The sequence below is a fragment of the Larimichthys crocea genome, chromosome VII (assembly GCF_000972845.2).
Source record: "Larimichthys crocea isolate SSNF chromosome VII, L_crocea_2.0, whole genome shotgun sequence".
Taxonomy (NCBI): Eukaryota; Metazoa; Chordata; class Actinopteri; family Sciaenidae; genus Larimichthys; species Larimichthys crocea.
In genome coordinates, this window is record NC_040017.1 from 3,204,165 (window position 1) to 3,232,146 (window position 27,982).

Consider the following 27,982-nt stretch of genomic DNA (forward strand, 5'->3'; position numbering starts at 1 on the left):
ACTTTGGTGACTGATGTTTGGCTTGGTTTAGCTTTAAACACTTTTCTTCCTAGAATGGTGTTTCCTGAGGAGCTCTTTCCACAGCCAGTCTTCCCGAGCAACACAATCCTGAGACACTCTGATCTCTGTTCATCATCACCTGTGAAATATAAAGACCAGGAGTTACTTTAAATATTCTCAGCTGCTACAGTCAAGAGACTGTGATGTCTGACATGGTTTAAAAAACATTTAAATTTAAAGTACTTACAAGAGATCTTGTTTTTCTTCATCAGCCTCTCTAGTTCAGCTTGTTGCATGTTGATATGTTTCTCTTGTTTTATGACTTTATCCATCTGTGCATGTGTAAATGTTTCTGTTGTGTAGCAGGATGGTTCATTCTTAGTTTGACTGTTTTTTTCCACCATGTCCAACAGCTCTGGGATCTGCTGCTTGTCCTTGATGTTCAGAACAACATATCTTCCTCCACAGCTTTGACGGAGCTCCTGGATGTCCTTGTTTTCTTGTACAAAGTTATCAACATCTGGAGCTGTAGGATCTGACTCCACAGTGAACAGAATCATGGTGAAGTCATCGACTCGAGAGCTGAATGTGTTCTGGATGGTCTTTAACTCGCCCTTGTCTTCATCAGTGAGGGGACCCACAGGTAGGACCAGGATGAAGGCATGGACCCCCTCAGGATCACAGAGGGAGATACACCTGAGTGATTCCTCCATCACTGCCTCCTGAGGTTTTCCATACAAGGCAGGCAGCTCCACCAGGGAAACCCGACGTCCACACACCTCTCCCTGATGTTTAACACACTCTGATGAGTTGGAGACTGAAGGAAACTCTGTCTGACCTAAAATGGCCTTGGCTGCTGAAGTCTTCCCTGCTCCTCTCCTCCCACACAGAACCAGGTTTAAAGCTGGTTTCATGTCTTCAGACTTTGTTGTCATGAATAAACCTGCATCCTCGTCTTCAGACACATCACAGCTGACGTGCTCTCCATTGTTCTCATTTGCAGTTTGAACTAAGAGTGTTAACAACTCTGGAAGTTCAAAGTTCCCTTGCTTCAAGTATCTGTATCTACACATTCTGATCATGTCATTTAGGGGTGGATGTTCCATATAACTCTCTATGAATCCTGGACTCTCCTCTCTGGGTGTTGATATCAGAATCAGTGAATGATCAAATGATTGATCACTGAAGAGTTGAAGGACTCTGCAGAGCTTCAGTTTGTGTTCCTCAGTGAAGTCTTCAGGCTGTAGAACCAGCAGGAACACATGAGGTCCAGGATCAGAGAGTCTCTCACAGGTTTTCACATGTTCTGTCAGTTTGTCTTCAGAGATGTCTGGATGCAGCAGATCTGGGGTGTTGATGAGAACTATTTTTTTCTTCTCCAATAGTCCACTGATTTTGTGAAAGTAGTCTAGTTCTTTCTTAGTGTTGAACACAGTCTGTCCCAGTATGAAGTTCACCACTGAACCCCTCTGAGACCAGCTGTTCCCCAGAAGAACAACCCTCAGCTCAGACACTGAAAAGAGAAAACACAGGATTAAATTATGCTTCAGTGGTTGGAGATAATCTGTCAGAAGAAGGATAAAGAACACTGATTCCAGAAGAAGAAAATACTGCTGAGTATTTAGTGTTTTTCATTCATCGTCTGAATTAAACTGAAGCGGAAACTGGGAAATGGAGCCAATCCAGAAGTGTTAAAAACTGTAATTTCTCGATTGGCCGCCTGAGACAGGCTGCAGAAGTGAGTCAGTCTCCATAAACACCAATATTAAAATGCTTAAAGTCCATGTAAATGGAGATTTCTTTGAAAACACATTAAATATGTTGGACAATAGTTGCTGAAAACTCGTGAAATGACTTTGAACGATGTATTAGTGAAATGTGGATTTTGACACCTAATTTTATAAACATGTCGATATTTTAATTAATTCAAATTTGGCTGGGTGGTTAATAACACTTTCTTCTTTGGTCTGACAAACCCAGAACATTTATTCTGACTTTACACAGACTTAAATGATTAGAGTAGTTTGATGTTGAGCTGAATGTTTAATGAGTGAATGCTGTCAAACTGTTCTGAACTCCAAATTCTTCCACCTGCTAACTGTTAATGTTATTTGTAATTATTAGCAATTGGACTTAAATGTTAATGTGTCAGCTGTTATCATCATGAATTTACCAATGAGCTTACAAATTCAAATAAAAAATGACAGTTGTGTACCACCACATACAAACACTGTAATTCTAGATGTTAATATAGAGAAGAATAACTCGGACTCAGGTTTGGTAAACTCACTTTCAGGTGGCAGCCATTCATAGCTGACGCTCTTCTTCAGTGGTTTTAGATCATCTGTCACTGTAAAGATAAAGAACACTGAGTCATTCACATCTAAACTTTGGTGCTGTTGGCAATTATTATAATTTTGCAGTGTTAACTTTCTGCATATTTATTATATTATATATAATAAAATATATTATATTCTGCCTGATATAAAGTTTTAGATTCCTGTAATTCTCCCAAATTAAATATATTCACTAGCACTAGTCTGCCACAGCAGCAGACATAGACATTAGCTGGTGTTACACTGTTTACACTGTAGGGAAGTGGAGGGAGAGAGAGAGAAGACACTCAGGAGCAGAAATACATGAAATCAATTAGATTTTCATGGACAGTTCATAGGTAAACAACAACATGTTTTTAATTTATATTACAACCTGTAACAAATACATATACTCTGCACATAGTTATCTGTACATACTTTGCACATAATTATTCACACCTTACTTGCACTACTGTATCTGTATATAAAAACTACAGTTAACCTGTAAACATTGCATTTATCTCTATCTATTGCACTTTGCTTTTTGCACTTCTGATTAGATCCTAAACTGTATTTCGTTGCCTTGTATACATATGTGTAAATTATGACATTAAAGGTTTCATAATCTTAAATATGGCACCTTTAATAACAAACTCAACTTCACCTAATATATTTATTAGGGATGCACCGAAAATTCGGCCACCGAAAATTTTCCGCCGAAAATGGCCCAAAAGTGCATTTCGGCTTTCGGTGAGGTGGCCGAATAGTGGCGTGACGCAGTTGATGCAATGAAACAACGTGCGCGGTGATCTGGCCACGGTTGCTGATTCTTTTCTCATTCACACACAATAAACCCACGATGCAGGATAAAGGAAAAACACAGGTAAGAAATACATCATACACTGCTCTTTAGCGGAGCTACGGCAACTACGGCGTCCCACACATGGCGAGGTGAATTCAATGACCGTCGGAATGACTATGATGCGTTCATGAACTTGGGAAAAATGGAAATTCGTCAGAAATATAATAAAACTAAATAGTATTTCTTTCAAGAACAAATTAACAGTGATTAAAACAACATGGGCTTTCTAACAGTATACATGAAATAATAATTATACTAACTGGAAATTCTACTGGAATATTTGAAGGATATTAAATAAACATTAACTTTCTTTGAAAAAACATGTCTACACATTTATTCTAGGCCATTTGTGCAGTAGTAAAAAAAAAAAATTAAAAATTTAACAACCGCATTTCATAATCGGTTTCGGTATTCGGCCAACCATTTAATTTTTATTCGGTTACAGACGAAAATTTTCATTTTGGTGCATCCCTAATATTTATCTTATCATTTAATGTCCATGTTTATTTTATTAATCATAAACATCTAATTAATCCTTCATTCTTTCAGTTCTTAGATATTTAGATATAAACAAATGTCTCATTTATTAGTGAGAAGTTGTCTTTGTGTTTTCTTTGAAGTCAAAATAACTCACTTCTTTCTTAGGACACTGATTTATTGAATGATTCTGTAGGAGCCACATCTGTTTATTTGTCTGTCTTTTATGGGTTATGTCAGGTCTCCACAGGTGGCAGTATAGCATTTTCTTTATAAGCACGGGTGCAGGTAATCCGGGGTTCATAGGGTGGAAGGTCATGCGGTTTTTACCGCTCGCTCGCTGGCTCACTCACCTGGTTTCCTTTGTTTTGTCACATTATTATTATTTTTGCATCAAGATAATCATGTTTACTTTGTAACCTTTGGATCGTTAAATGGGAACATCACCCAAACGAGGAAAACCCGTACCCTCTTGGTGAGGCCACAGACTTTATGAGTGCAAAGATTTCATTGAAAGGATTTATTTCTCTGCATTTGATAAAAAGAAAATACATCAAGGTTCAAGATACTGAAGGAAACGAAGACTCGATCAAGGAAACACTGAATATTGATCAATGTGATTTCAAGAATAACTCCATCAGTAATCCATCACACTGAATGTTTCTATAGTAACAGTGGTTCTAACAATGAAGCCAAAACATTTTCAGGTTCAGACTTTTAGTTCAGGAATAAATAATAATGAGAATAATGAACTCTTACTGGACGCCATGATGTCACTGCTGGAAACTTCAGAGACTCATTGAGCTGAAAACCAACTGCTGGGTTTGAGAAGCTGAAGAGAGGAGAGACAATGTTACACTGTCACTGTCACACACACACACACACACACACACACACACAGCTGCAGTATCACTTTGAACCGCTAGATGTCACTGTTACAACTAAAGTTCTACGTTGTTCCTTTCCTTTCATGGCCCGGTAATTTAAATGTTTAATACAGTAAATATCTTCTATCATTAGATCATTACTTTAATAAATATGAAACATTCATTTCTGTGACGTAGACAAAACAAACACATTTGTTCTTTAAAGAAATGAAGGGATAGATGCTTCACAAAGGATCAGTTCACAAGGCTCGAGGAACAGGTTCCAGATTGAAGCTGAGCTGCAGGACTGTCTAAACAGAGAAGTGAGGCTGGAGGTGATGAGAGGAGTTCAGGAACACGAGAGTGTCTCACGGATGGTGCTGATTGGGGAACGACTGGCAGTGGGACAGAGTTCAACAGCAAACCACCAATTTTAGGCACACAAACATTTCAAACCCAGCATCGCCCGATGCAGCGATCAAGTCCTGTGGAGCAAGCATCAGCCAGAGCTTGATGGACGGACTGTGGCTGTGGTCAAACTGCCGCATTTGTTTGAAAACTCTGTCTGATGGAAAAAATTCAACAAGAGACTAAAAAAAATGCTTCAGCATGTTTGTCTCCTGGGACCTAATGTGATTTTACTGGTGCCTCAGATTTGGGAACTTTACACAAGAGAAAAAGGACTCTATGGAATGTCAAGAATATTTTGGCAACCAAGCTCTGAAGGATTACAGTCATCGATCCACCAGAGAGAAGACCCCGGGCGGAAATCGCAGGACGTTGAGAGTGACATCGAAGGTTGTGAGGTTTTGTCAGAAAAAAAAACATGAAATGACAGTGGAGGAGATACAAGTCTTCAATACAAAGATACACAAACCGCCCACAACTGTCAGGAGCTGCTGCCAGATTGAGAGCGTTGGTGAGAGACAACGGTGGCTGCTCAACGCTGATGTGGTGGACGACACGTCAGAATACGAGTACAAGTGGACGAGGGTTTTAAAAGGAGGAAAAGACGATGAAGAGAAAAGGATGAAAAACATGAGCAAGAGTTGAAACCACTGAAAGAAAGACAAACAATGAAAGCGTGAAGAATGAACAGAGAGAAAACAGAGAGCAAAACCGCTACAGGAGAAAGACGAATGCATCCAGACGGGAGCGCCGGGTAACGAAAGACAAGAACGAGAAGAAGAAGAAGGAGACGGACGACAGAAGAAAGTCGAGAAGGAACTGGAAAAGAACAGTGGTACGCTTAGCAGAAAATCGTTCAGTCAGAAGAAGCGCAAAGAGGAAAATGCTGAGAGGAAAACTGGAGCTGTACAGAAAAGAGATGAAGAGAGATCGAGACGGCCTGGGATAAAAGAAAGAAAGGACATGTGGAACGAATCCTCCAGGAGGACAAACAAGCTGGCGGAGGCGAGGACGAGCTTCAGGGAAAGCCTCCAAGAAGCAGTTACAATCGGAAGAGGAGGAAAGTGGCCTATTCTTTGTTTGCGCTCTTGTCTTTATGTCTTTTTAGTGTTTATCTCTTTCTGATTCATGCGTACCACAACACTGCAGATGGCGCTCTAGACAAAAGAACACACATGAACACCTCAGCAGCAGCAGCTACATTCACTCTATTATTTTCCTTTCCATTTACATTAATGTTACCTTATTCCATATGATCAATGATACATGTAGTAAAAAGTTCTATATCAAAAACACCATGGTTTGGGCTCTTGTCCAGTCCATTCAGTTGCTATCTATCTGATTTATGTTGCTTATGTCATAGTTAAACCAGTGTTAAAAACCAGCACTGCAGTCAAAAATCTGTCAAAGTTTCACGAGCACTTTCCAACTGCTGTGACCAACAAACAAAACTAATACTTGTTCAATCCTTTCACGTTGAATCTTTTAAAGTTCAAATGTTCTTAGATATTTTCTTTTCATCTGAATCGTCTCGTTATAAAAACGAAAAGTTGTTGTTTTTCTTTTCTTCGTTTATTGTGTATTATGAGATTGCAACAGACCGCAGATGAGAAAGAACGGGACTTAACAGCTGGCAAGCGCGCTGGTTTCATTACAGATGATCTGGGTGCAACAGATCACAAATCTTAACATTAAACAAACATGTGCAGTCAAAACTCTTTCTCCTGTTTCATTTCTGTTGTTCTGTAATCGCAATCATGAAGTGCACAAAGTACATTTAACTGAGCGCTTTCGTGCCGTCTGAAGAGGAATTTTCCTGTTTTGTTAAAGCACACACGAGGTCGAGCGCTGCTGGTGAACTGCTCCTGCGATCAGCTCTGAGACACTGTGAGAGGATGTGATGTGATAAGATGGGAAAGTCTAATTCATTCATGAGTTACACATGAAGGTCAAACACAGTACAGTGTCAGCAAAGATTCCCAGGAGGTCTGAAAGAGGTTCACACAAAGACAAAGTGCAGTGAGCTGAATCAGCTCAGGCAGCGTCACAAATCAAAAACCATTTGAGCTCATTCAACTACAAAAATGATGCAGACCTGTTCCAGCTGGACAGACTCCAAGTGTTCCGTTATTGTTCCACACCCTGTAGGAACCCACAGTCCCCAGCATTTCACAGTGATGTTTGATGGAGGCCGATCCCCACGATTGATCAATGCTCCACCTTTGTGTGGTGACAGTGTTTTGATCCAGCAGGTGGCGCTCTAACATGAAGCACTTTCTTTTGTTGTGATGTCGCAGTGTAAAGTTTGACTGGTTGTCTGCTTTAAAGTGTCAGTTGTAAAGATGAGTGAATACCGTTGAACACAAGAAAAGTTAGTGAATGTCCAGCAGCTCTGCGGATTGCTGCTTGTCTTGATGTTCAGAACAACATATTTCCTCACAGCTCTGCGGAGCTCCTGGCTGTAATTGTTTTTGTTAAGAAACTTGGACAACAGTGGCGTGCAGGATCTGACTCCACGTGAACAGAAAGTGTTGTGTGTGTTGTGTGTGTGTGTTGTGTGTGTGTGTGTGTGTTGTGTGTGTGTGTGTGTGTGTGTGTGTGACATGTAACCCCTCCCTTCTCTGTGTTACTTAGTTTCTGATTGTGGCGCTGAAGGAAATTTCAGAGTGTGAGTAAACACTGTAGGAAACAATGGACGAGCAGACACTTTAATCAAAAGTTTGATCTGGTTATTTGTTGATGGCTCCGTACAGTGAACGTGTGGATTTACTTTTCCTTACCCTTTCATGCTGTCGTAAGTCGGTTTGGCGCAAGTTAACAGACCATTGTTAGCTGGAATAGAGACAGCCCCGACAGTCTGAGAGCAAACAGGAGGATTTCTGCGTTTCCATGGGAAACCGAGAGTTCCTGTATGTTTTTAAATGTTTAATCTGAAATGAAGATTTATGACTGATGATTTACGGACTGGAACAAATGTTTGTTGTCAACATTTACAGCTCAAGTGAATATGAAAGTCCATTTTAGCGACCATGACAGGAGGAAGAGGCTGATCCGATGTTGTGTATAAAATGACTTTTGATTATTTTATATCTTTAAAGAACAAATGTGTTTTGTTTTGTATACGCACAGAAATGAATGTTTCCATTTTAATTAAAGTAATGATCTAATGATCGATAGCTATTATGTATTAAACATTTAAATACCGGGCCCGAAAGAAGGCACAACGTTGACTTTAGATGTAACTATGTGACATCTAGCGGTTCAGAGTGATATGCAGCTGTGTGTGTGTGTGTGTGTGTTTGTGTGGTGGTGGGTGTGTGTGTGTGGTGTGTGTGTGTTGTTGTGTGTGACAGTCGTAACATTGTCTCTCTCCTCTTCGCTTCTCAAATCCGGCGTTGGTTTTCAGCTCATGAGTCTCTCAGTTTCCCGCAGTGGAAGCATGGCGTCCAGGAAGATTTCCTTATTCTCTATTCTATTTATCCTGAACCTCACCAAGTTGCCACCTGCCCCTGTTTGGCTTCCTTGTTTCCGATACCATGTTACTATAGAAACATTCTGGTGATGCGATTACTGGCTGGAGGTATTCTTGAAATCATATTGCTCATATTCCGTGTTTCTGTTGCTCGAGTCTTGTTTCCTTCAGTATCTTGAACCTTGCTGTATTTCTTTTTCTCAACTGCCGAGAACTAAATCCTTTCAAGGAAATCTTGCATCATACCAGTTTGTGGCTCACCCCGCCCCAAAACAACCCAGACTAACACACACGACTCCTTCCCTGACTCAGTGTTTACGGCACGACGTGCTCCTTTTCCCTTCAAAGGCAACCACCCTCCGGTTCTCCCTACTAAACGGAGACTTGATTCTATTCCATCTCTCGCCCTGCCCCGAATGACGGATGAATGCGTTAGCTTCCATAAACTCCCAGTGGCCATTACATGATGAGATAATACTCAGGTGCTTGTCACTGTTTGTTATTCAAGTTTTGCCTATTTAAGCTTCGCCCCGTTTAGTCCTATTTATGTTTTTGTTACAGGTTGTCTCTCAATTAACCAACATGTTTGTTTCCTTCCGTGTGGAACTCGTTCCATATTCTCTCGATGAATGTCCCTGACACTCACTGTGATTTCCTGTTTTTGTTGCGTGTTTCTTTTGCATACCCACCCTCACCACTATCCCACCCCCCTCCATATTTGAATTTTGTTCCTCATATTTTATTTATTTACGTAGTCCCACGCTCTTCTCGGCTCCACTCCTCCCGTCATCTATGTTTTGTATTTTATTTTCGTCGGGCTCTTTTGGCGTATCTGGGGCACGTTAGCATTGTAGGTTGGTATATCCGTGTGTCTTTTTTGTTCTTCTCCTCCTGTTTTTGTTCTTGTTTTTATCCCGCTTTTTTGCTTCTCGCTTTTTTGTTGCTATTGGTGTCTTGGGTTTTTTTTGTCTTTTTTTTTTTTTTTTCTTTATTTGTAATTTTGTGTATCTTTTCTCTCTGTTTGTGTGTCTTCTACTCGCTCTGTGCTATGCTGCCGCGCTTTTGCTGTCGTTTCTTCTCATTTTTGTCTCTTAACGTTTGCTGTCTCTTGTATTGCTTCCGCTGTTCTGCTTTGGTTCCTCTTTTCCTTGTATTTGCTTTACGTGCTTTTCCTTCCTTCGTGTCTTTTTGTTTTTCTCTTGCTTTGTTGTTTTTTCCGTTTTCTACCCATCCTCCCCTATTTCTATTTCTTTTTCCCTTCTTGTTGTTTGCTCCCTGTTCGGTCTTCTCCTTGTTTTTTTAGCTCCTCTCTTTTCCTTTTCTCCCTTTGTTGTTTTTTTTTTTTTTTTTTAGTGTTTTTGCGGTGTTTTGTTTTGTGGGTTTTCGTTTTGTGTTCTCGGGTTTCTGTTGGGTTTCTTTGGCTCGGTGTTCCTTCTTGGTGTTTTTTTTCTGCTTCTTTTTTTTTTTTCGTTTTCTTTTTTTTGTGCCTGTTGTGGCCCTTGCGGCGCCCTACGCTTGAGTACTGTTGCTATGGTTACCTGTGGTTTAACATTATATAAGCTGCTGACTTAGAGACCTGAAGTATTTTCTGTGTCCATGATTCATTACATTGTAGTACACTGTAAATATTACTATGAAATCTTTCCTTTTTTAGAGTTTCACTAATTTAAAAAGGAAACATCTTAAACTGATCTGTCGTTGTGACGTTGACATGAAACTAATCTCATAAAATGGAACAGCTTGATGTGTCGACTTGTTTCGAAAGTTTTTCTATCAAGTCACTTATTTCTTTTTCATGTTTTTCTTGCAGCTTCTTCTTTTCCTCCTCATTTTCCTCTTTCTTCATTTCTTCTTCTTGTTTTTTCAGTAACTCATTGATTTCTTTCAGATTTTGTTTCTTTTTGGTCAAACATTTCACTGAGTTACAAATTTCACTATGATGTTTCTTCTTCTGATCTTCAAATTCCTTCTTCTGTTCCTCTTTGAATTCATTGAACTCTTCAGCTTTGTTCTTCCTGTTGTCTCTTTTCATCTTCTTGATTTCATTCATCCCATCATCTCAGGATCCTCTTTTTTTTTTTCTTTCTTTATTGCTGCTTCGGCCTCTTGCAGCATGTCATTAGTGTAGCAGCTGCCTCCATTTTCCTTCACCATGGTGTCAATCTTTGTTATCAGCTCACTGACTTGTTTGTGGTTTTGTTCATCATAGTTATTAAACACATGGTATCTTCCTCCACAGTCAGAGATCAGCTTTTTGAAAAAATCATCACAATCTTCTTCAATGTATTCTTCAACAGATATCTTATCATGTTCCAGTTTATCTCCTCCAGTTAAAAGAACGATGGTGAACTTTTCAGAATTCTTCCCAAAACCTTCTTTGATGAGTTTCAGTGTTTCCTTCTCCTCTGGTGTAAATCTGCCGATCTGTAACACCAACAGGAAGACGTGTGGTCCGGGAGCCAGAAGACTGATGCATTTCACCATCTCCTCATGAACCTCTTTACGAGACAAAGTTGTGTCAAACAGACCAGGAGTGTCGACCACAACGACTGGACGACCGTCCACTTCACTCTGTGCTTTCTGACAAACTTTGGTGACTGATGTTTGGCTTGACTCAGCTTTAAACTCTTTTCTTCCTAGAATGGTGTTTCCTGAGGAGCTCTTTCCATTGCCAGTCTTCCCGAGCAGCACAATCCTGAGACACTCTGATCTCTGTTCATCATCACCTGTGAAATATAAAGACCAGGAGTTACTTTAAATATTCACAGCTGCTACAGTCGAGAGACTGTGATGTCTGACATGGTTTAAAAAACATTTAAATTCAAAGTACTTACAAGAGATCTTGTTTTTCTTCATCAGCCTCTCCAGTTCAGCTTGTTGCATGTTGATATGTTTCTCTTGTTGTATGACTTTATCCACCTGTGCATGTGCAAATGTTTCTGTTGTGTAGCAGGATGGTTCATTCTTAGTTTGACTGTTTTTTTCCACCATGTCCAACAGCTCTGGGATCTGCTGCTTGTCCTTGATGTTCAGAACAACATATCTTCTTCCACAGCTCTGACAGAGCTCCTGGATGTCCTTGTTTTCTTGTACAAAGTTATCAACAGCTGGAGCTGTAGGATCTGACTCCACAGTGAACAGAATCATGGTGAAGTCATCGACTCGAGAGCTGAATGTGTTCTGGATGGTCTTTAACTCGCCCTTGTCTTCATCAGTGAGGGGACCCACAGGTAGGACCAGGATGAAGGCATGGACCCCCTCAGGATCACAGAGGGAGATACACCTGAGTGATTCCTCCATCACTGCCTCCTGAGGTTTTCCATACAAGGCAGGCAGCTCCACCAGGGAAACCCAACGTCCACACACCTCTCCCTGATGTTTAACACACTCTGATGAGTTGGAGACTGAAGGAAACTCTGTCTGACCTAAAATGGCCTTGGCTGCTGAAGTCTTCCCTGCTCCTCTCCTCCCACACAGAACCAGGTTTAAAGCTGGTTTCATGTCTTCAGACTTTGGTCTTGTGGTGTCTTCAGTGAAGGTGAGGAAGGTTCCTTTGTTTTCACACACAATGTTCTCAATCTTCTGCATTAATGATGTGTGGTCACCTTCATACATGCTGTACTGTCTTCCTCCACAGTCTGTAAGGAGCTGAGTCACAGTAGAACTTTTGTTCTCATTGTGTGTTATGATGACCATCGAGTGTTTGAAAGCATCTTGACCAAACAAACTCAGGATGAACTTCAGTGTTTCTCTGTTCTCTTCAGTGAAATCAGAAGGTTTCACTAACAGCAGCAGAACATTTGGTCCAGGAGGACAAAGACTGATGCACCTCTCTACCTCTTTTCTTATCATATCCTCAGTCAGACTGTAGATGTTTGGAGTTTTCACTACAGTTAATGGTTTTCCACTCAACTCTCCACAGGCTGCCACACAATGTTTGGTTGGAGAAATTCTTTGGTAATGAAAAGTCTGGTCCTTGACGATGAAGTTACCAAGTTTTGTCTGTTTGTCTTCACTTTTTCCCAGCAGCACAATCCTGAATCCAGATGCTGTGATACAACAGAGAAAAACATTAAAGACATCAAGTTATATTTATATTATTAGTTGTTATTATCATCATTATTAGTCATAAACCTGATTTATCTGATGAAATAGAAAAGATGACAGCAATGTTTTGTCCAAATGGGCAGTCGATATAGAGAATGAAAATATACAGTATGTGTCAGTCTAAAACAATTTGTATGTTTAATACAAACATTTAATTTTGAGGATTTACTTTTAATGAAACGATAGTTCTGATTTAATTTCCTATCAATAGTGATGAAGTATGTGATGTGTTTGGGTTAATCCTGCAGGACAGATCGCACCATTAATCTATGATCAGTGTGATAAATGTACTTTCAGTCAAAGGGTTTTTCTCTGAGCGTGAGGCATGTGCAGTGATTCCTTTAACTATAGTCAGCCCTGTAAAAAGATGACATTCATTTGCCACTTCGTTCGTTCGTTTTCTTCCGCTTATCCATGGTCGGGTCGCGGGGGCAGCAGCTTCAGCAGGGAGACCCAGACTTCCCTCTCCCCAGCCACTTCTGCCAACTCTCCCAGGGGGACCCCAAGGCGTTCCCAGGCCAGCCGAGAGACGTAGTCCCTCCAGCGTGTCCTGGGTCTTCCCCGGGGCCGCCTCCCGGAGGGACGTGCCCGGAACATCTCACCAGGGAGACGTCCAGGAGGCATCCTCACGAGATGCCCGAGCCACCTCAACTGGTTCCTCTCGATGTGGAGGAGCAGCGGTTCTACTCTGAGCTCCTTGCGGATGGCCAAGCTTCTCACCCTATCTCTAAGGGAGACCCCAGCCACCCTGCGAAGGAAGCTCATTTCGGCCGCTTGTATTCGCGATCTTATTCTTTCGGTCACTACCCAAAGCTCGTGACCATAGGTGAGGGCAGGAACGTAGATCGACTGGTAAATCGAGAGCTTCGCCTTTCGGCTCAGCTCCTTCTTCACCACGACGGACCGGTGCAGAGTCCGCATCACTGCAGAAGCCGCACCGATCCGCCGGTCGATCTCCCGTTCCATCCTTCCCTCACTCGTGAACAAGACCCCGAGATACTTGAACTCCTCCACTTGATGCAGGATCTCATCCCCGACCTGGAGACTGCACTCCACCCTTTTCCGGCTGAGAACCATGGCCTCGGATTTGGAGGTGCTGATTCTCATCCCAGCCGCTTCGCACTCGGCTGCAAACCGCTCCAGAGAGAGCTGAAGGTCACGATCCGATGAAGCCAATAAGACTAGATCGTCCGCAAAAAGCAGCGACCCAATCCTGAGGCCACCGAATCGCAGCCCCTCGACGCCCTGGCTGCACCTAGAAATCCTGTCCATAAAGGTTATGAACAGAACCGGTGACAAAGGGCAGCCCTGGCGGAGTCCAACTCCCACGGGAAACAGGTCCGACTTACTGCCGGCAATGCGGACCAAGCTCTGGCACTGAGAGTAAAGGGACCGGATAGCCCGTATCAATGAGTCCGGAACCCCATACTCCCGGAGCACCCCCCACAGGACCTCCCGAGGGACACGGTCGAACGCCTTCTCCAGGTCCACAAAACACATGTAGACTGGTTGGGCAAACTCCCATGCACCCTCCAGGGCCGCGCTAAGGGTATAGAGCTGGTCCACAGTTCCACGGCCAGGACGAAAACCACACTGCTCCTCCTGGATCCGAGGTTCGACAATCTTGCGGACCCTCCTCTCCAGGACCCCCGAAAAGACCTTCCCGGGGAGGCTGAGGAGTGTGATCCCCCTATAGTTGGAGCACATCCTCCAGTCCCCCTTTTTGAAGAGGGGAACCACCACCCCGGTCTGCCAGTCCAGAGGCACTGCCCCCGATGTCCACGCGATCCACCCCCGGGGCCTTGCCACCGAGGAGCTTTTTGACTACCTCAGCGACCTCAGCCCCAGAGATGGGTGAGACCGCCACGGGGTCCCCAGACTCTGCCTCCTCAAAGGAAGACGTGCTGGTGGGATTGAGGAGGTCTTTGAAGTATTCCCTCCACCGACCCAAGACGTCCCCAGTGGAGGTCAGCAGCACCCCGTCCCCACTGAACACAGTGTTGACAGTGCACTGCTTCCCCCGCCTGAGCCGCCGGATGGTAGTCCAGAACCTCCTCGAAGCCGTTCGAAAGTCGTTCTCCATGGCCTCACCGAACTCCTCCTACGCCTGAGTTTTTGCCTCCGCAACCACCGAGGCCGCACTCCGCTTGGCACGTCGATACCCATCAGCTGCTTCAGGAGTCCCACAGGCCAAAAAGGTTCTGTAGGACTCCTTCTTCAGCTTGACGGCATCCCTCACCGCCGGTGTCCCCCAGTGGGTTCGGGGGCTGCCTCCGCGACAGGCACCGACCACCTTACGGCCACAGCTCTGGTCAGCCGCCTCGACAATGGAGGAACGGAACAAGGTCCCCCGCCTCCCCCGGGACGTGAGTGAAGCTCTTCCGGAGGTGGGAGTTGAAACTCCGTCTGACAGGAGATTCAGCCAGACGTTCCCAGCAAACCCGCACAGAATGTTTGGGCCTGCCAGGTCTGACCGCCATCCTCCCCCACCATCGGAGCCAACTCACCACCAGGTGGTGATCAGTTGACAGCTCCGCCCCTCTCTTCACCCGAGTGTCCAAAACATGTGGCCGCAAGTCCGACGACACAACCACAAAGTCGATCATCGAACTGCGACCGAGGGCGTCCTGGTGCCAAGTGCACATATGGACACCCTTATGCTTGAACATGGTGTTTGTTATGGACAGTCCATGACGAACACAGAAGTCCAATAACAGAACACCGCTCGGGTTCAGATCAGGGGGGCCGTTCCTCCCAATCACGCCCCTTCAGGTCTCACTGTCGCTGCCCACGTGAGCATTGAAGTCCCCCAGGAGGACGAGGGAGTCCCCAGAGGGGGTGCTCTAGAGCACTCCTCCCTCCAAAGATTCCAGAAAGGGTGGGTACTCTAAGCTGCCATTCGGTGCATAGGCACAGACGACAGTCAGGACCCGTCCCCCCACCCGAAGGCGAAGGGAGGCTACCCTCTCGTCCACTGGGGTGAACCCCAACGTACAGGTGCAGAGCCGGGGGGAAACAAGCATTCCCACCCCCGCTCTGCGCCTCTCGCCGGGGGCAACTCCAGAGTGGTAGAGCGTCCAGCCCCTCTCAAAGAAACTGGTTCCGGAACCCACACTGTGCGTCGAGGTGAGCCTGACTATATCTAGCAGGTACCTCTCAACCTCGTGCACCAGCTCAGGCTCCTTCCCCGCCAGAGAGGTGACGTTCCACGTCCCCGGAGCCAGCTTCTGCAACCGGGGGTCGGACCGCCAGGGTCCCCGCCTCCGACTGCCGCCCATCTCTCTTTGCACCTGCCCCCTGAGACCCTTCCCATGGGTGGTGGGTCCATGGAAAGGGGGGCCCATGTCACCCTTTCGGGCTGTGCCCGGCCGGGCCCCATGGGTGTAGACCCGGCCACCAGGCGCTCGCCAGCGAGCCCCATCCCCAGGCCTGGCTCCAGGGGGGGGGCCCGGTAACCCGCGTCTGGGCAAGGGAGACCTGACTCCATAGGTATCTATATGCTGCTGACCTTGCTTGAGTGCAGACGCTTCACTCTTTTGCTCTCCGCTTTACTCTGCTTTACTGTTTTTTCTATTATTGTAATCCTTTCCTTTTGCAAACAGTTTTTTGGAAAGCGGATCCTGGATACCTATATATCACTGGGAGTTTAGTTACCAAAGGCTGCCACTTTTATTTTAATCTTTAATTTATTTTGTGAGCATGGCCTATCAGCAGCACAAGCCTGCACTATCCTGACTGGGACTGAGGGGCTCAGCTAACAAAAGCTAATTAACAGCAAGATGCCTCCCTTTTCCACGGATGATTACCACAAACTGCTCCAGAAGATAGCAGTACTGGAAACTAAAATTCATCGGCTCGAAGTGAACGTGGAGGTAAATGGACAATATGGGAATGAAACCACTCTGCCAATGTCCCAAAATAGTGAGAAAAAGAACAGAACAGAAAGCTAATTAGCACCACAAAGATGCAGCAGGAGCCAGGTGTAAATGCCACTAAATCAACAACTCCTTTCTGGAACTCTCTTGGTGCAAAGCCCAGGCATCACAAATTGCCTCCCTCAGATATGGGAAGACGGTTAACAGGCAGAACCCAGCACCCGGAGACTCATGATGACACTGAGTGGCCTGCACTGCCATCAAACAGGAATGCATCTTCAACCCCGCTACCAAGGAGAAAACAACCACGGACTGGAAGTACAACAAAAACAAAGAGCAAATTGCCCCAAGACACAGGGATTCTACTAGAGAACAGATTTGCTCCACTTTCCCAAAATCCTGACTCCCCAAAAGAAAGCTTGTCTTCCTAAATTATATGCTAAAAGGCCACAGAAAGAGCTAACGACTGGGCCTGAAACTCTGATAGTGGGTGACGGAGCTGTGGGTGAGATAAAACGCTTTCGCAGCAAGAAAAACACCAAAGTACTCTGTTTTACCAAAGATATGGTGTCTGATATCCTGAAGATTGCTACTGAGCATCCAACAGTTAAATCTCTCATCATACACACAGGAGCCCTTGATGTTGTGAAGCAACAGTCGGAGGTATTAAAACGGGACTTTGTTGATCTGATGAAGAGAGTCCAATGCCTAAATACTGAGGTGTTTTTCAGTGGACTTCTACCAACAGTTCGGCGAGGAGATGAGCGATTCAGCAAACTGATGATGCTAAACAGATGGCTCAAAGATACATGTGCTACCCAATCAATAAACTTTATTGACAATTTCAACATCCTTTGGGAACGCAGGCACCTCTTTAAGGCAGATGGATTTTGCCTTAACAAATCAGGAGTACAGCTGCTAAGCTCCAACATTTTTTATTTTCTGCGTCAGACACCAGCAGCCACTGCCAAGGACCAAAGACAAGACAATCCAAAACAACAGATAAGGCGGCGCTCTGGTGAGGGCGCTGAGATTAGGACTGAACAGGGAGGACAGCAGACCCAGAAAGAACCGGCAACATCATTATTCTCACCCCAACAAGTGGAGTCTCCCCCAGCCCCAACAGGGGACACTCAACCTCCACCCCCCCAGACCCCACCCAGCCCCCAACTCTCTCCATTCAGTCTGGACGACTCCCCACTTCTGGATTTCACAGACAGGATGAAGAGTCTTGTCAATATGGGAATCCAATTAACACCACGCCAAAATCCCCTATTTTCTCCCCTTAAGCTACCACACCGTCCAGCCCCACCTATTCCACCTCGGAAACAACCCTCGACTAAAAGTCACCGAGCCCCCCCACCTCCTTTGAATCATCATATCTGTGAGTCTGACTGATATGTGCCGGGTCCAGGCTGCAATACTGATATAAATAATCTTCACCAGGAAAAGTCAGGGCCCTATGGAGTTCAGATACCCTTCTCAATCCCTGTGATGACAGGTAACAGAAAAGTGGTTAAACTGATGAGAAATAAAAAGGGTTCATTTAAATCTGCCAATCTACTGAGTATAGCATGTCAACCACGAAACTTACCAGTGTCTCCTGTTATCCCCACAAGGATAGCCCTACTCAATATCAGATCACTAGTCAACAAACCACTGATAGTAAATGACATGATTATGACCTATAATCTAGACTTTTTACTTCTTAGTGAAACATGGCTGACTGAATGTAGTTGTGCTACCATTCTTAATGAGGCAGCGCCAACAAATTACAGTTTTATGAGTAAGAGTCGAAATGGCAAGAAGGGCGGGGGTGTTGCTGCCATTTTCAAATCAGTATTTCAGTGCAAGGACATTACATTTGGTGATTTTAGTTCTTTTGAATATCTCTGTTTTTTAATGAAGGGTGATCCAAAAGTCCTTTTTCTAATCATTTATAGACCACCAAGGTACTCAGGAAAATTTATTGATGAGTTTGCTGATCTGATGTCAGTTATCTGCACTGACTACAACTTTTTTATCGTAACTGGGGATTTTAACATTCACATAGACAACAACATGGATACTAATGCCAAAGACTTCTGTTCTCTACTTGACACCTTTGGCCTTGTCCAACACGTCAAAGGGCCCACACACACTCGGGGACACACTCTAGATCTGGTTATCTCTAAAGGTGTTGACATTTCTTCTGTTGTTGTTAAGGACTTGGCTCTTTCTGATCATTTCTGTGTGTTCTTTGACTTACAGATAATTCCAAACATTCAGATAACCTCTGTGTCTGTTAGGAAAAGGTACATAAACGAGAATACTAGTGCTAAGTTTATGGAGGCTATAGCAATGTCACCAACTGTGAGCGCAGAGACAGTTGATGAACTCCTGGATAATTTCAACTGGAAAATCTCAAATGTCATGGATGCTGTTGCACCTATTAAAACTAAGATGACCTTGAGTAGACAGAGATCACCATGGAGGAACACTATGACGGTAAAGGCATTGAAAACAGAATGCAGGAAAGCAGAGCGTAAATGGAGAAAAACTAAACTCCAAATTCACCACGACCTCTACAAACAAAGTCTCAGTAATTTCAACCATGAGTTAATCAAGGCTAGACAGCAACACTTCTCTAAAATTATTAATAAAAACATCAACAACACTCGCACTCTGTTTGCTATAGTTGATAAGCTTACAAACCCCCCAAAAGAGATAGTTTCAGAACTCTCTTCAAAAGAAAAATGCAATGAATTTGCTCACTTTTTCGATGAAAAACTCAAATCTATAAGGTTAAATATAAACACAAATCTACAAAATGATAAAGTGACGCAATCCCTAAAATTGCCTAGGAATGAATCAACTGTGATGTCAGAATTTAATACAGTTGTTCAAAAAAAACATAGAAGAAACAGTTCAGCATCTTAAATCATCGACATGCTGTCTTGACACAATGCCATCTGACTTTTTTAAAGCTATTGTAAAATCTGTCCAAACAGATCTGCAGCAAATAATAAATTGCTCACTTCAATCAGGCACGTTTCCTAAACCCCTAAAAGTAGCTGCCATTAAGCCACTCTTAAAAAAGCGAACGCTGGATACTTCCAAGTTAACCAACTACAGATCTGTCTCAAATCTTTCTTTTATAGCCAAGATTGTTGAGAAAGTGGTTTTTAATCAACTCAGTAATTACTTGAACTCCAGTGGACTTTTTGACAAATTTCAATCCGGTTTTCGAGCTCACCACAGTACAGAAACAGCTCTTATTAGAGTGTTAAATGACATAAGGTTGAACACTGACTCAGGCAAAGTATCAGTTCTGGTCCTGTTGGATCTCAGTGCTGCGTTTGACACTGTGGATCACAGCACACTGCTGAACAGGTTGGAAACATGGGCAGGACTCCGTGGAACAGTCCTAGAATGGTTCAGGTCCTACTTGGAGGAGCGGAGTTATTTTGTGACCATTGGAAGTAATCAATCAGATCGAGTGGCTATGACATGTGGGGTTCCTCAGGGGTCAGTTCTTGGACCCCTTTTGTTCAGCCTATATATGCTGCCTTTGGGTCAAATTCTGCAGAATTCTAATGTCAACTATCATAGTTATGCAGATGACACACAGATATATCTTGCGCTGTCCCCAGATGACTGCAGTCCTATAGAGTCATTGTGTAACTGTCTAGAGCAAGTCAAAAATTGGATGAACCAAAATTTTCTTCAGTTAAATCAAGAAAAAACTGAGGACATTGTTTTTGGCAATAAAGGGAAGAGGGTTGCTGTCAGTAAACACCTTGAGTTACTGTCTCTAGAAACTAAAGACCAAGTCCGAAACCTTGGCGTGTTGATAGACTCAGATCTGACCTTCAACAGTCATATAAAATCAGTCACCAAAACAGCCTTCTACCAACTTAAGAACATATCCAGAGTTAAGGGCTTTATGTCCCAAACAGATCAGGAGAAGCTGATCCATGCTTTCATCTCCAGTAGACTTGACTACTGTAATGGTCTTTTGACTGGACTCCCCCAAAAAGTATCAGCTGCAGCTCATTCAGAACGCAGCAGCTCGAGTTTTGACCAGAACAAAGAGATCAGAGCACATCACCCCAGTTCTTAAGTCTTTACACTGGCTCCCAGTTAGCCACAGAATAGATTTTTAAAGTTCTGCTACTAGTTTACAAATCACTGAATGGTTTAGGCCCACAATACATAAATGACATGTTAGTAGAATATAGACCCAGTAGGGCTCTGAGATCCCCGACAACATAGCTCCTGGGATCATTGGAACACGCGAACCCCTCCACCGCGATAAAGGTGGCAGCTCCAGGAGGGGATCATTCTTTATGAATCACTGTAAATTCAAATCTTATGATGAACCAGATCAGCTCTGTCTCAGTTGGACTCACTTGTAGGTGGCAGAAAATCAAAACTGCTGCTGCGCTTCAGGGGCTGCACATCATCTGTGTGAGGACACAAAATAAATATTCATTCAGTCATCCACACCTTCATATTCTGTAATCAGTCTGTATAACTAACAACGTGGAGAGAGAACAAGAAGACACACTGATTCAACCGTACTGCTCTGTTCCCCAGTGTCACGCCAAAAGAGGTCCACAGGGACGTGAAAGTATAAATATAGTTCTGCGAGGAGTGGGGAGCAGCAGGATATGGGGTTCTGTTTGTAAAGCGGCTCACGCTTAAAATAACAGCAACATTTTGTCACATTTAGCTCCAAACAATGTTTAAAAAACTGGTGTGAATTTTTGAGTCACTTTTTTTTGCACATTTACAACAATATTTGTCAACTTAGAGATATTTTAAATATTTAAATCCAAATGTTAAATGTTACACCAAAATGTTAAATCTAATTCTAAATGTTAAATCTAAATCTCAATGTTAAATCTAAATTTAAATGTTAAATCTAAATGTTAAATCTAAATCTACATGTTAGATCTAAATGTTAAATCTAAATCTAAATGTTAGATCTAAATGTTAAATCTAAATCCAAATATTAAATCTAAATGTTAAAATCTAAAAGATCGAGGAGGTCAGAGCGTGTTTATAGTGGCAAATAATGAATAAAACCCATCTTATCAGGGGAAATGGACTCTTGGACATGGATTATCGTGATAATAACTACCTAAAATAACATGTTTGGAGAAACTTTATTTATAGTCCAGATAGTTTGGATCCATTTTTTTTAAAACTGGCTGCTGACTTAATTGCTGAGCCCTTAACTAATATTTTTAATCTAAGCCTCAGCACAAATAAATTTCCTAAAGTCTGGAAATCAGCGTTTGTCCTCCCACTGCTAAAAGGAGGCGAACCCTCAGTTGTTAATAATTACAGACCTATCTCCAAATTATGTATTCTGGCAAAAGTGTTTAAAAAATTGGTATGTAATCAACTGAAGGATTTTTTGGAATCTCGGAACATTCTAAATCCCCTTCAGTCAGGTTTTAGAAAACATCACAGCACCACTACTGCTGCCCTAAAAGTCCTTAATGATGTGTTTGAGGCTTTGGACTCGAGAAAGTTCTGTGTGGCTCTGTTTATTGATCTGTCTGAAGCATTTGACATCTGGAGTTAGCTCCACCTTTCTTGAGGTCACAAAAGGCGTACCTCAAGGATCAGTATTAGGGCCCATTTTATTCACAATTTACATAAATGATTTGTGTGCAAATATGTCAAATGCCTCATACCACCATTATGCGGATGATACTGTCAGTTATTGTTGCTCACAATCAATTCCTCAGGCTTTTCAACTTTTACAGTCTGCTTTTGATGCAGTGCAGATCCGTTTGGAGAAACTAAAACTGGTTTTAAATGCTGATAAATCTAAATTAATGTTTTTCTCAAATTCATCTGTTCCCATGGAAAATATCCCTTCAATCAGAACTGCCCGTGGTGAAACTCTAGAGCTGGTCACCAGCTATAAGTACCTGGGTTTCACTATTGATGAGGAGCTCTCATTTAAATTGCATATCAAAAATTTGATATCAAAACTCAGGGTGAGGCTCGGTTTCTATTATAGAAATAAATCATGTTTTTCTCTCAGAGCTCGGAAGCTTCTAATATCAGCCACTTTCCTACCTGTAATTGATTATGGGACTAGTAAAGGATGTATAAAAAGACAGATTGTTTAGTCAGAGTTAAGAGTTGGAGAGTATTGCTTATTTGGATTGCTATTATTATTGATAAAGAAATTGATTTTTTTGCATGTGTTTAATAAACACACCATTTATCACCACCTGGAGTGTTTTCATTGTTGATTTGCCTCCTGGCTGCTCGGGCAACAAACAAACACTGTAATTCTAGATGTTAATGTAGAGAAGAATAACTCTGACTATGACTCAGTGGATTCACATCATCTGTCTCTCTAAAGATAAAGAATACTGATAATTGTTGATAACTGGTAATTATTCACAATTTTGCAGTGTTAACTTTCTGCATATATTCTACCTGATATAAAGTTTTAGATTCCTGTAATTCTCCCAAATTAAATATATTCACTAGCACTAGTCTGCCACAGCAGCAGACATAGACATTAGCTGGTGTTACACTGTTTACACTGTAGGGAAGAGAGAGAGAGAGAGAGAAGACACTCAGGAGCAGAAATACATGAAATCAATTAGATTTTCATGGACAGTTCATCCAGAATATTTACATATTGTCCACAGGCTTATAGGTAAACAACAACATGTTTTTAATTTATATTACAACCTGTAACAAATACATGAAATTATGACGTTAAAGGTTTCATAATCTTAAATATGGCACCTTTAATAACAAACTTTACTTCACCTTATATATTTATCTCATCATTTCTCTGTTTATTTTATTAATCATAAACGTCTAATTGAGCCTTCATTCTTTCAGTTCTTAGATATTTAGATATAAATAAATGTCTCATTTATTAGTGAGAAGCTGTCTGTGTGTTTTCTTTGAAGTTAAAATAATTCACTTCTTTCTTAGGACACTGATTCATTGAATGATTCTTTTGTTTTAGTCTGTTTGTTTCTCTTGGTGAGGCCACAAACTTTATGAGTGCAAAGATTTCATTGAAAGGATTTATTTCTCTGCATTTGATAAAAAGAAAATACATCAAGGTTCAAGATACTGAAGGAAACGAAGACTCGATCAAAAGAAACACTGAATATTGATCAATATGATTTCAAGAATAACTCCATCAGTAATCCATCACACTGAATGTTTCTATAGTAACAGTGGTTCTAACAATGAAGCCAAAACATTTTCAGGTTCAGACTTTTAGTTCAGGAATAAATAATAATGAGAATAATGAACTCTTACTGGACGCCATGATGTCACTGCTGGAAACTTCAGAGACTCCTTGAGCTGAAAACCAAATGTGGGTTTGAGAAGCTGAGAGAGAGGACATGTTACACTGTCACCACACACCACCACACACACACACACACACACACACACACACACACACACACTGCAGTCAATCTAAATATTGGAGATGCTGCGCATTATTTCAAGGAGCTCAGTATCACTTTGACCGCTAGATGTCACTGTTACAACCTAAAGTTCTACGTTGTTCCTTTTCCTTTCATGGCCCGGTAATTTAATGTTTAATACAGTAAATATCTTCTATCATTAGATCATACTTTAATAAATATAACATTCATTTTGTGACGTAGACCAAACAACACATTTGTTTTAAAGATATAAAATAATCAAAATCAGATTTTATACACAAACATGTCGGATCAGCTCTTCCTCCTGTCATGGTTTCTAAGATGGACTCTTCATATTTCACTTGAGCTTTAATGTTGACACAAACATTTGTTCAGTCAGTAACATCTCCGTCAGTAAATCTTCATTTCAGATTACACATTTAAAAACATATCAGGAACTTCTGTTCCCATGGAAACACAGAAAATCCTCCGTTTGCTCTCAGACTGTCGGTGGCTGTCTCTTTCCAGAACATGGTCTGTTTCTTGGCGGCTCAAACCGACTACTACAGCATTAAAGTGTAGAAAGTAAAGCCACACTGTTCACTGTACTGAGCCATCAACAATACCCAGATCAAACTTTGACTTTAATGTCTGCTCATCCATTTTTCTACAGTTTTACTCACCCTCTGAATTTCTTCATGCGCCACAGTCAGAAACTAAAGTAACAACAGAGAAGGGAGGGGTACCACACACACACACCACCACACACCACACACACACACACACACACACACACACACACACACACACTTTCTGTTCACTGTGGAGTCAGATCCTGCAGCTCCAGCTGTTGCCAAGTTTCTTAACAAAAACAATTTCATCCAGGAGCTCCGTCAGAGCTGTGGAGGGATATGATATGTTGTTGTGAACATCAAGGACAAGCAGCAGATCCCAGAGCTGCTGGACATTCACTAACTTTCTGTGTGTTCAAACGGATTCACTCATCTTTACAGCTGACACTTTAAAGCAGACAACAAGTCCAAACTTACACTTCACATCACAACAAGAAGAATGTGCTTCATGTTAGAGCGCACCTGCTGGACAAAACACTGTCACCACACAAGAGGTGCAGTGGATCATCGTGGATCTGTCCTCCATCAAACATCACTGAAATCTGGTGACTGTGGTTCTACAGGGGGTGGACACAATAACAGGAACACTTGGAGTCTCTCCAATGGAACAGTCTGCATCATGTTTGAGTTGAATGAAGCTCAAAATGTTTTGATGTTGTGACGCTGCCTGAGCTGATTCAGCTCACTGCACTTTGTCTTTGGGTGACTCTTTCAGACCTCCTGGGATCTTTGCTGACAGCTGTCCTGTGTTTGGACCTTCATGTGTACTCATGATGAATTAGACTTTCCCTCTTATCACATCACATCCTCTCACAGTGTCTCAGGCTGATCCAGGAGCAGTTCACACAGCAGCTCTCTGACCTCGTGTTGCTTTAACAAAACAGGAATTCCTCTTCAGACGGACACAAAGCGTTTCAGTTAAATGTAGCTTTGTGCAGCTTCATGATTCTGATTTACAGAACAACAGAAAGGAAAACAGGAGAAAGACTGTTGACTGCACATGTTTGTTTAATGTGGAATATTTGTGATCTGTTGCAACAAAGATCATCTGTAATGAACAAGCAGAGCTTCCAGCTGTTGAAGTCTTTCTTTGCTCAGCTGCTGTCTGTTTTCAATCTGTCAATAATTACACAGATAAGAAGAAGAAAAGAAAAACAAACAACTTTTTCTTTTTTAATAATCAACTGATTTCAGATGAAAAGAAAAATATCTGAAGAACATTTGAACTTAAAAGATTCAACATGAAAAGATTGAACAAATATTAGTTTGTTTGTTGGTCACAGCAGGTTGGAAAGTTCTTGAAACTTTGACAGAAGTTTGACTGCAGTCTGTTTTAACAGCTGGTTTAACTATGAACATATACAACATAAACATATATATACAACTGATGGGACTGGACAAGAGCCAAACCATGAGTGTTTGATATAGAGACTTTTAACTACATGTATCATTGACATTAATGTAACATTAATGTAAAGGAAAGTAATAGAGTAATGTAGCTGCTGCTGCTGAGTGTTCATGTGTGTTCTTTTGTCTGAGCGCCCTCTGCAGTGTTTGTGTACGCATGAATCAGAAAGAGATAACACACTAAAAGACATAAAGACAGAGCGCAAACAAGAATATGTCCACTTTCTCCTCTTCCGATTGTACTCTTCTTGGAGCTTTCTGAAGCTCGTCTTCCTCCTCAGGCTCGTTTGTCCTCCTGACGGATTCGTTCCCACATGTCCTTTCTTTCTTTATCCCAGGCGTCTCGATCTCTCTTCATCTCTTTTCTGTACAGCTCCAGTTTCCTCTCAGCATTTTCTCTTTGCTCTCTTTCTGCCTGAACGATTTTCTCTGAAGCGTCCACTTTTCTTTTCCATTCCTTCCTGACTTTCTTTTGTGTTTTCCTTCTCTTTTCTTCTTTTCTCGTTCTTTCTTTCTTTCCCGGCGCTCCCTCTGGATGCATTCGTCTTTCTCCTGTAGCTGTTTTGCTCTCTGTTTTCTCTCCTGTTCAATTTCTTCACGCTGTTCATTGTTTTTCTTTTTCAGTGTTTTCAACTCTTGCTCATGTTTCTCATCCTTTCTCTTCATCTCTTCTTCCTTCTCTTTTAAAACCCTCTCCACTTGTACTCGTAGTTCTGACGTGTCGTCCACCATCTCAGCGTTGTAGCAGCCACCGTTTTCTCTCACCACGCTCTCAATCTTGGCCAGCAGCTCGCTGACTTGTGTGCGGTTTGTGTAATCTTTGTTATTGAAGACCTGGTATCTCCCTCCACTGTCATTTATTAGTTTTTTGACAAAACCATCACAACCTTCGATGTAACTCTCAAACGTCTGATCTTCCAGCTCGTCTCCTCTGGTGAAGATAACGATGACGTAATCTTCAGACTTGTTGCCAAAATATTTCTTGATCAGTTCCACAGAGTCCTTTTCCTCTTGTGTAAAGTTCCCAATCTGCAGCACCAGTAAGATCACATGAGGTCCAGGAGACAACATGCTGAAGCATTTTTTAGTCTCTTGTTGAATTTTTCCATCAGACAGAGTTTTATCAAACAATGCCGGCATGTTGACCACAGCCACAGTCCGTCCATCAATCTCTGCTGATGCTTGCTCACAGGACTTGATCGCTGGCTTCGGGGCGATTCTGGGTTTGAAATGTTTTTTGCCTAAAATTGTGTTTGCTGTTGAACTCTTCCCACTGCCAGTCTTCCCAATCAGCACCATCCTGAGACACTCTCTGTTCTGACTCTCTTCATCACCTCCAGCCTCACTTCTCTGTTTAACATCCTGCAGCTCAGCTTCAAGTCTGGAAACCTTTTCCATCTGAGCCTTGGTGAACATGTCCTTTGTGAAGCATCTGGATCCTTCAGTTCTCATCTTTTCCACCATGTCCAGCAGCTCTGGGATCTGCTGCTTGTCCTTGATGTTCAGAACAACATATCTTCCTCCACAGCTCTGACGGAGCTCCTGGATGTAATTGTTTTTGTTAAGAAACTTGGCAACAGCTGGAGCTGTCAGGATCTGACTCCACAGTGAACAGAATCATGGTGAGTCATGACTCGAGGCTGAATGTGTTCTGGATGGTCTCTAACTCGCCCTTGTCTTCATCTGAGGGGACCCCCCGTAGGACCAGGATGAAGCATGGACCCCCTCAGGATCACAGAGGGAGTACACCTGAGTGATTCCTCCATCACTGCCTCCTGAGGTTTTCCTACAAGGCAGGCAGCTCCACCAGGGAAACCAACGTCCACACACCTCTCCCTGATGTTTAACCACTCTGATGAGTTGGAGACTGAGGAAACTCTGTCTGACCTAAAATGGCCTTGGCTGCTGAAGTCTTCCCTGCCTCTTCCTCCACACAGAACCAGGTTTAAAGCTGGTTTCATGTCTTCAGACTTTGTTGTCATGAATAAACCTGCATCCTCGTCTTCAACACATCACAGCTGATGTGCTCTCCATTGTTCTCCTTTGCAGTTTGACCTAAGCGTGTTAACAACTCTGGAAGTTCAAAGTTCCCTTGCTTCAAGTATCTGTATCTACACATTCTGATCATGTCATTTAGGGGTGGATGTTCCAT

At 42.5% G+C, this 27,982-nt stretch overlaps 3 protein-coding genes and 1 long non-coding RNA gene across 5 annotated transcripts in view; all 4 read right to left on the reverse strand.

The window, feature by feature from the left end:
• LOC113744020 (uncharacterized) overlaps positions 1-27,982 on the reverse strand; it is a 43,951-nt gene that overhangs the window by 3,099 nt on the left and 12,870 nt on the right. Inside the window, exons 4-5 of the mRNA XM_027280287.1 lie at positions 248-1,513; positions 3-139 (exon numbers count right to left, since the gene is read on the reverse strand). Coding sequence (XP_027136088.1) covers positions 3-139; positions 248-1,513 — 1,403 coding nt within the window. The remainder of the gene's footprint in view (positions 1-2; positions 140-247; positions 1,514-27,982) is intronic.
• On the reverse strand, positions 2,291-24,573 carry LOC104935219 (uncharacterized). Its single transcript, XR_003462578.1, has 3 exons — positions 24,475-24,573; positions 4,414-4,486; positions 2,291-2,350 (listed from the first exon to the last, which is right to left on the reverse strand). It is a non-coding gene; the product is annotated as an uncharacterized LOC104935219 (long non-coding RNA).
• LOC104935218 (GTPase IMAP family member 4) lies at positions 9,920-27,513 on the reverse strand. 2 transcript variants are annotated; one of them, XM_027280278.1, is made up of 4 exons: positions 27,295-27,513; positions 11,304-11,391; positions 11,235-11,270; positions 9,920-11,126 (listed from the first exon to the last, which is right to left on the reverse strand). In XM_027280278.1, exons 2-4 carry the CDS (start codon positions 11,389-11,391, stop codon positions 10,447-10,449), a joined length of 804 nt encoding a protein of 267 aa, XP_027136079.1. In that variant the 5' UTR covers positions 27,295-27,513; the 3' UTR covers positions 9,920-10,446. The 2 variants fall into 2 exon arrangements, with proteins under 2 accessions (XP_027136079.1, XP_019130601.2); XM_019275056.2 differs by having other exon boundaries at positions 11,235-11,391.
• LOC109140684 (GTPase IMAP family member 7) lies at positions 25,412-27,328 on the reverse strand. Its single transcript, XM_027280277.1, has one exon. The coding sequence runs from the start codon at positions 27,292-27,294 to the stop codon at positions 26,185-26,187; it is 1,110 nt and encodes a 369-aa protein (XP_027136078.1). The 5' UTR covers positions 27,295-27,328; the 3' UTR covers positions 25,412-26,184.

Bases quoted from the DNA above. Each gene is read 5' to 3' on its own strand.
- LOC104935218 (XM_019275056.2), bottom strand. From the start codon at position 11,391: ATGGTGGAAAAAAACAGTCAAACTAAGAATGAACCATCCTGCTACACA. The intron at 11,127-11,234 runs GTAAGTACTTTG...TATATTTCACAG, and splicing joins GAAGAAAAACAAGATCTCTT to GTGATGATGAACAGAGATCA.
- LOC109140684 (XM_027280277.1), bottom strand. From the start codon at position 27,294: ATGGTGGAAAAGATGAGAACTGAAGGATCCAGATGCTTCACAAAGGAC.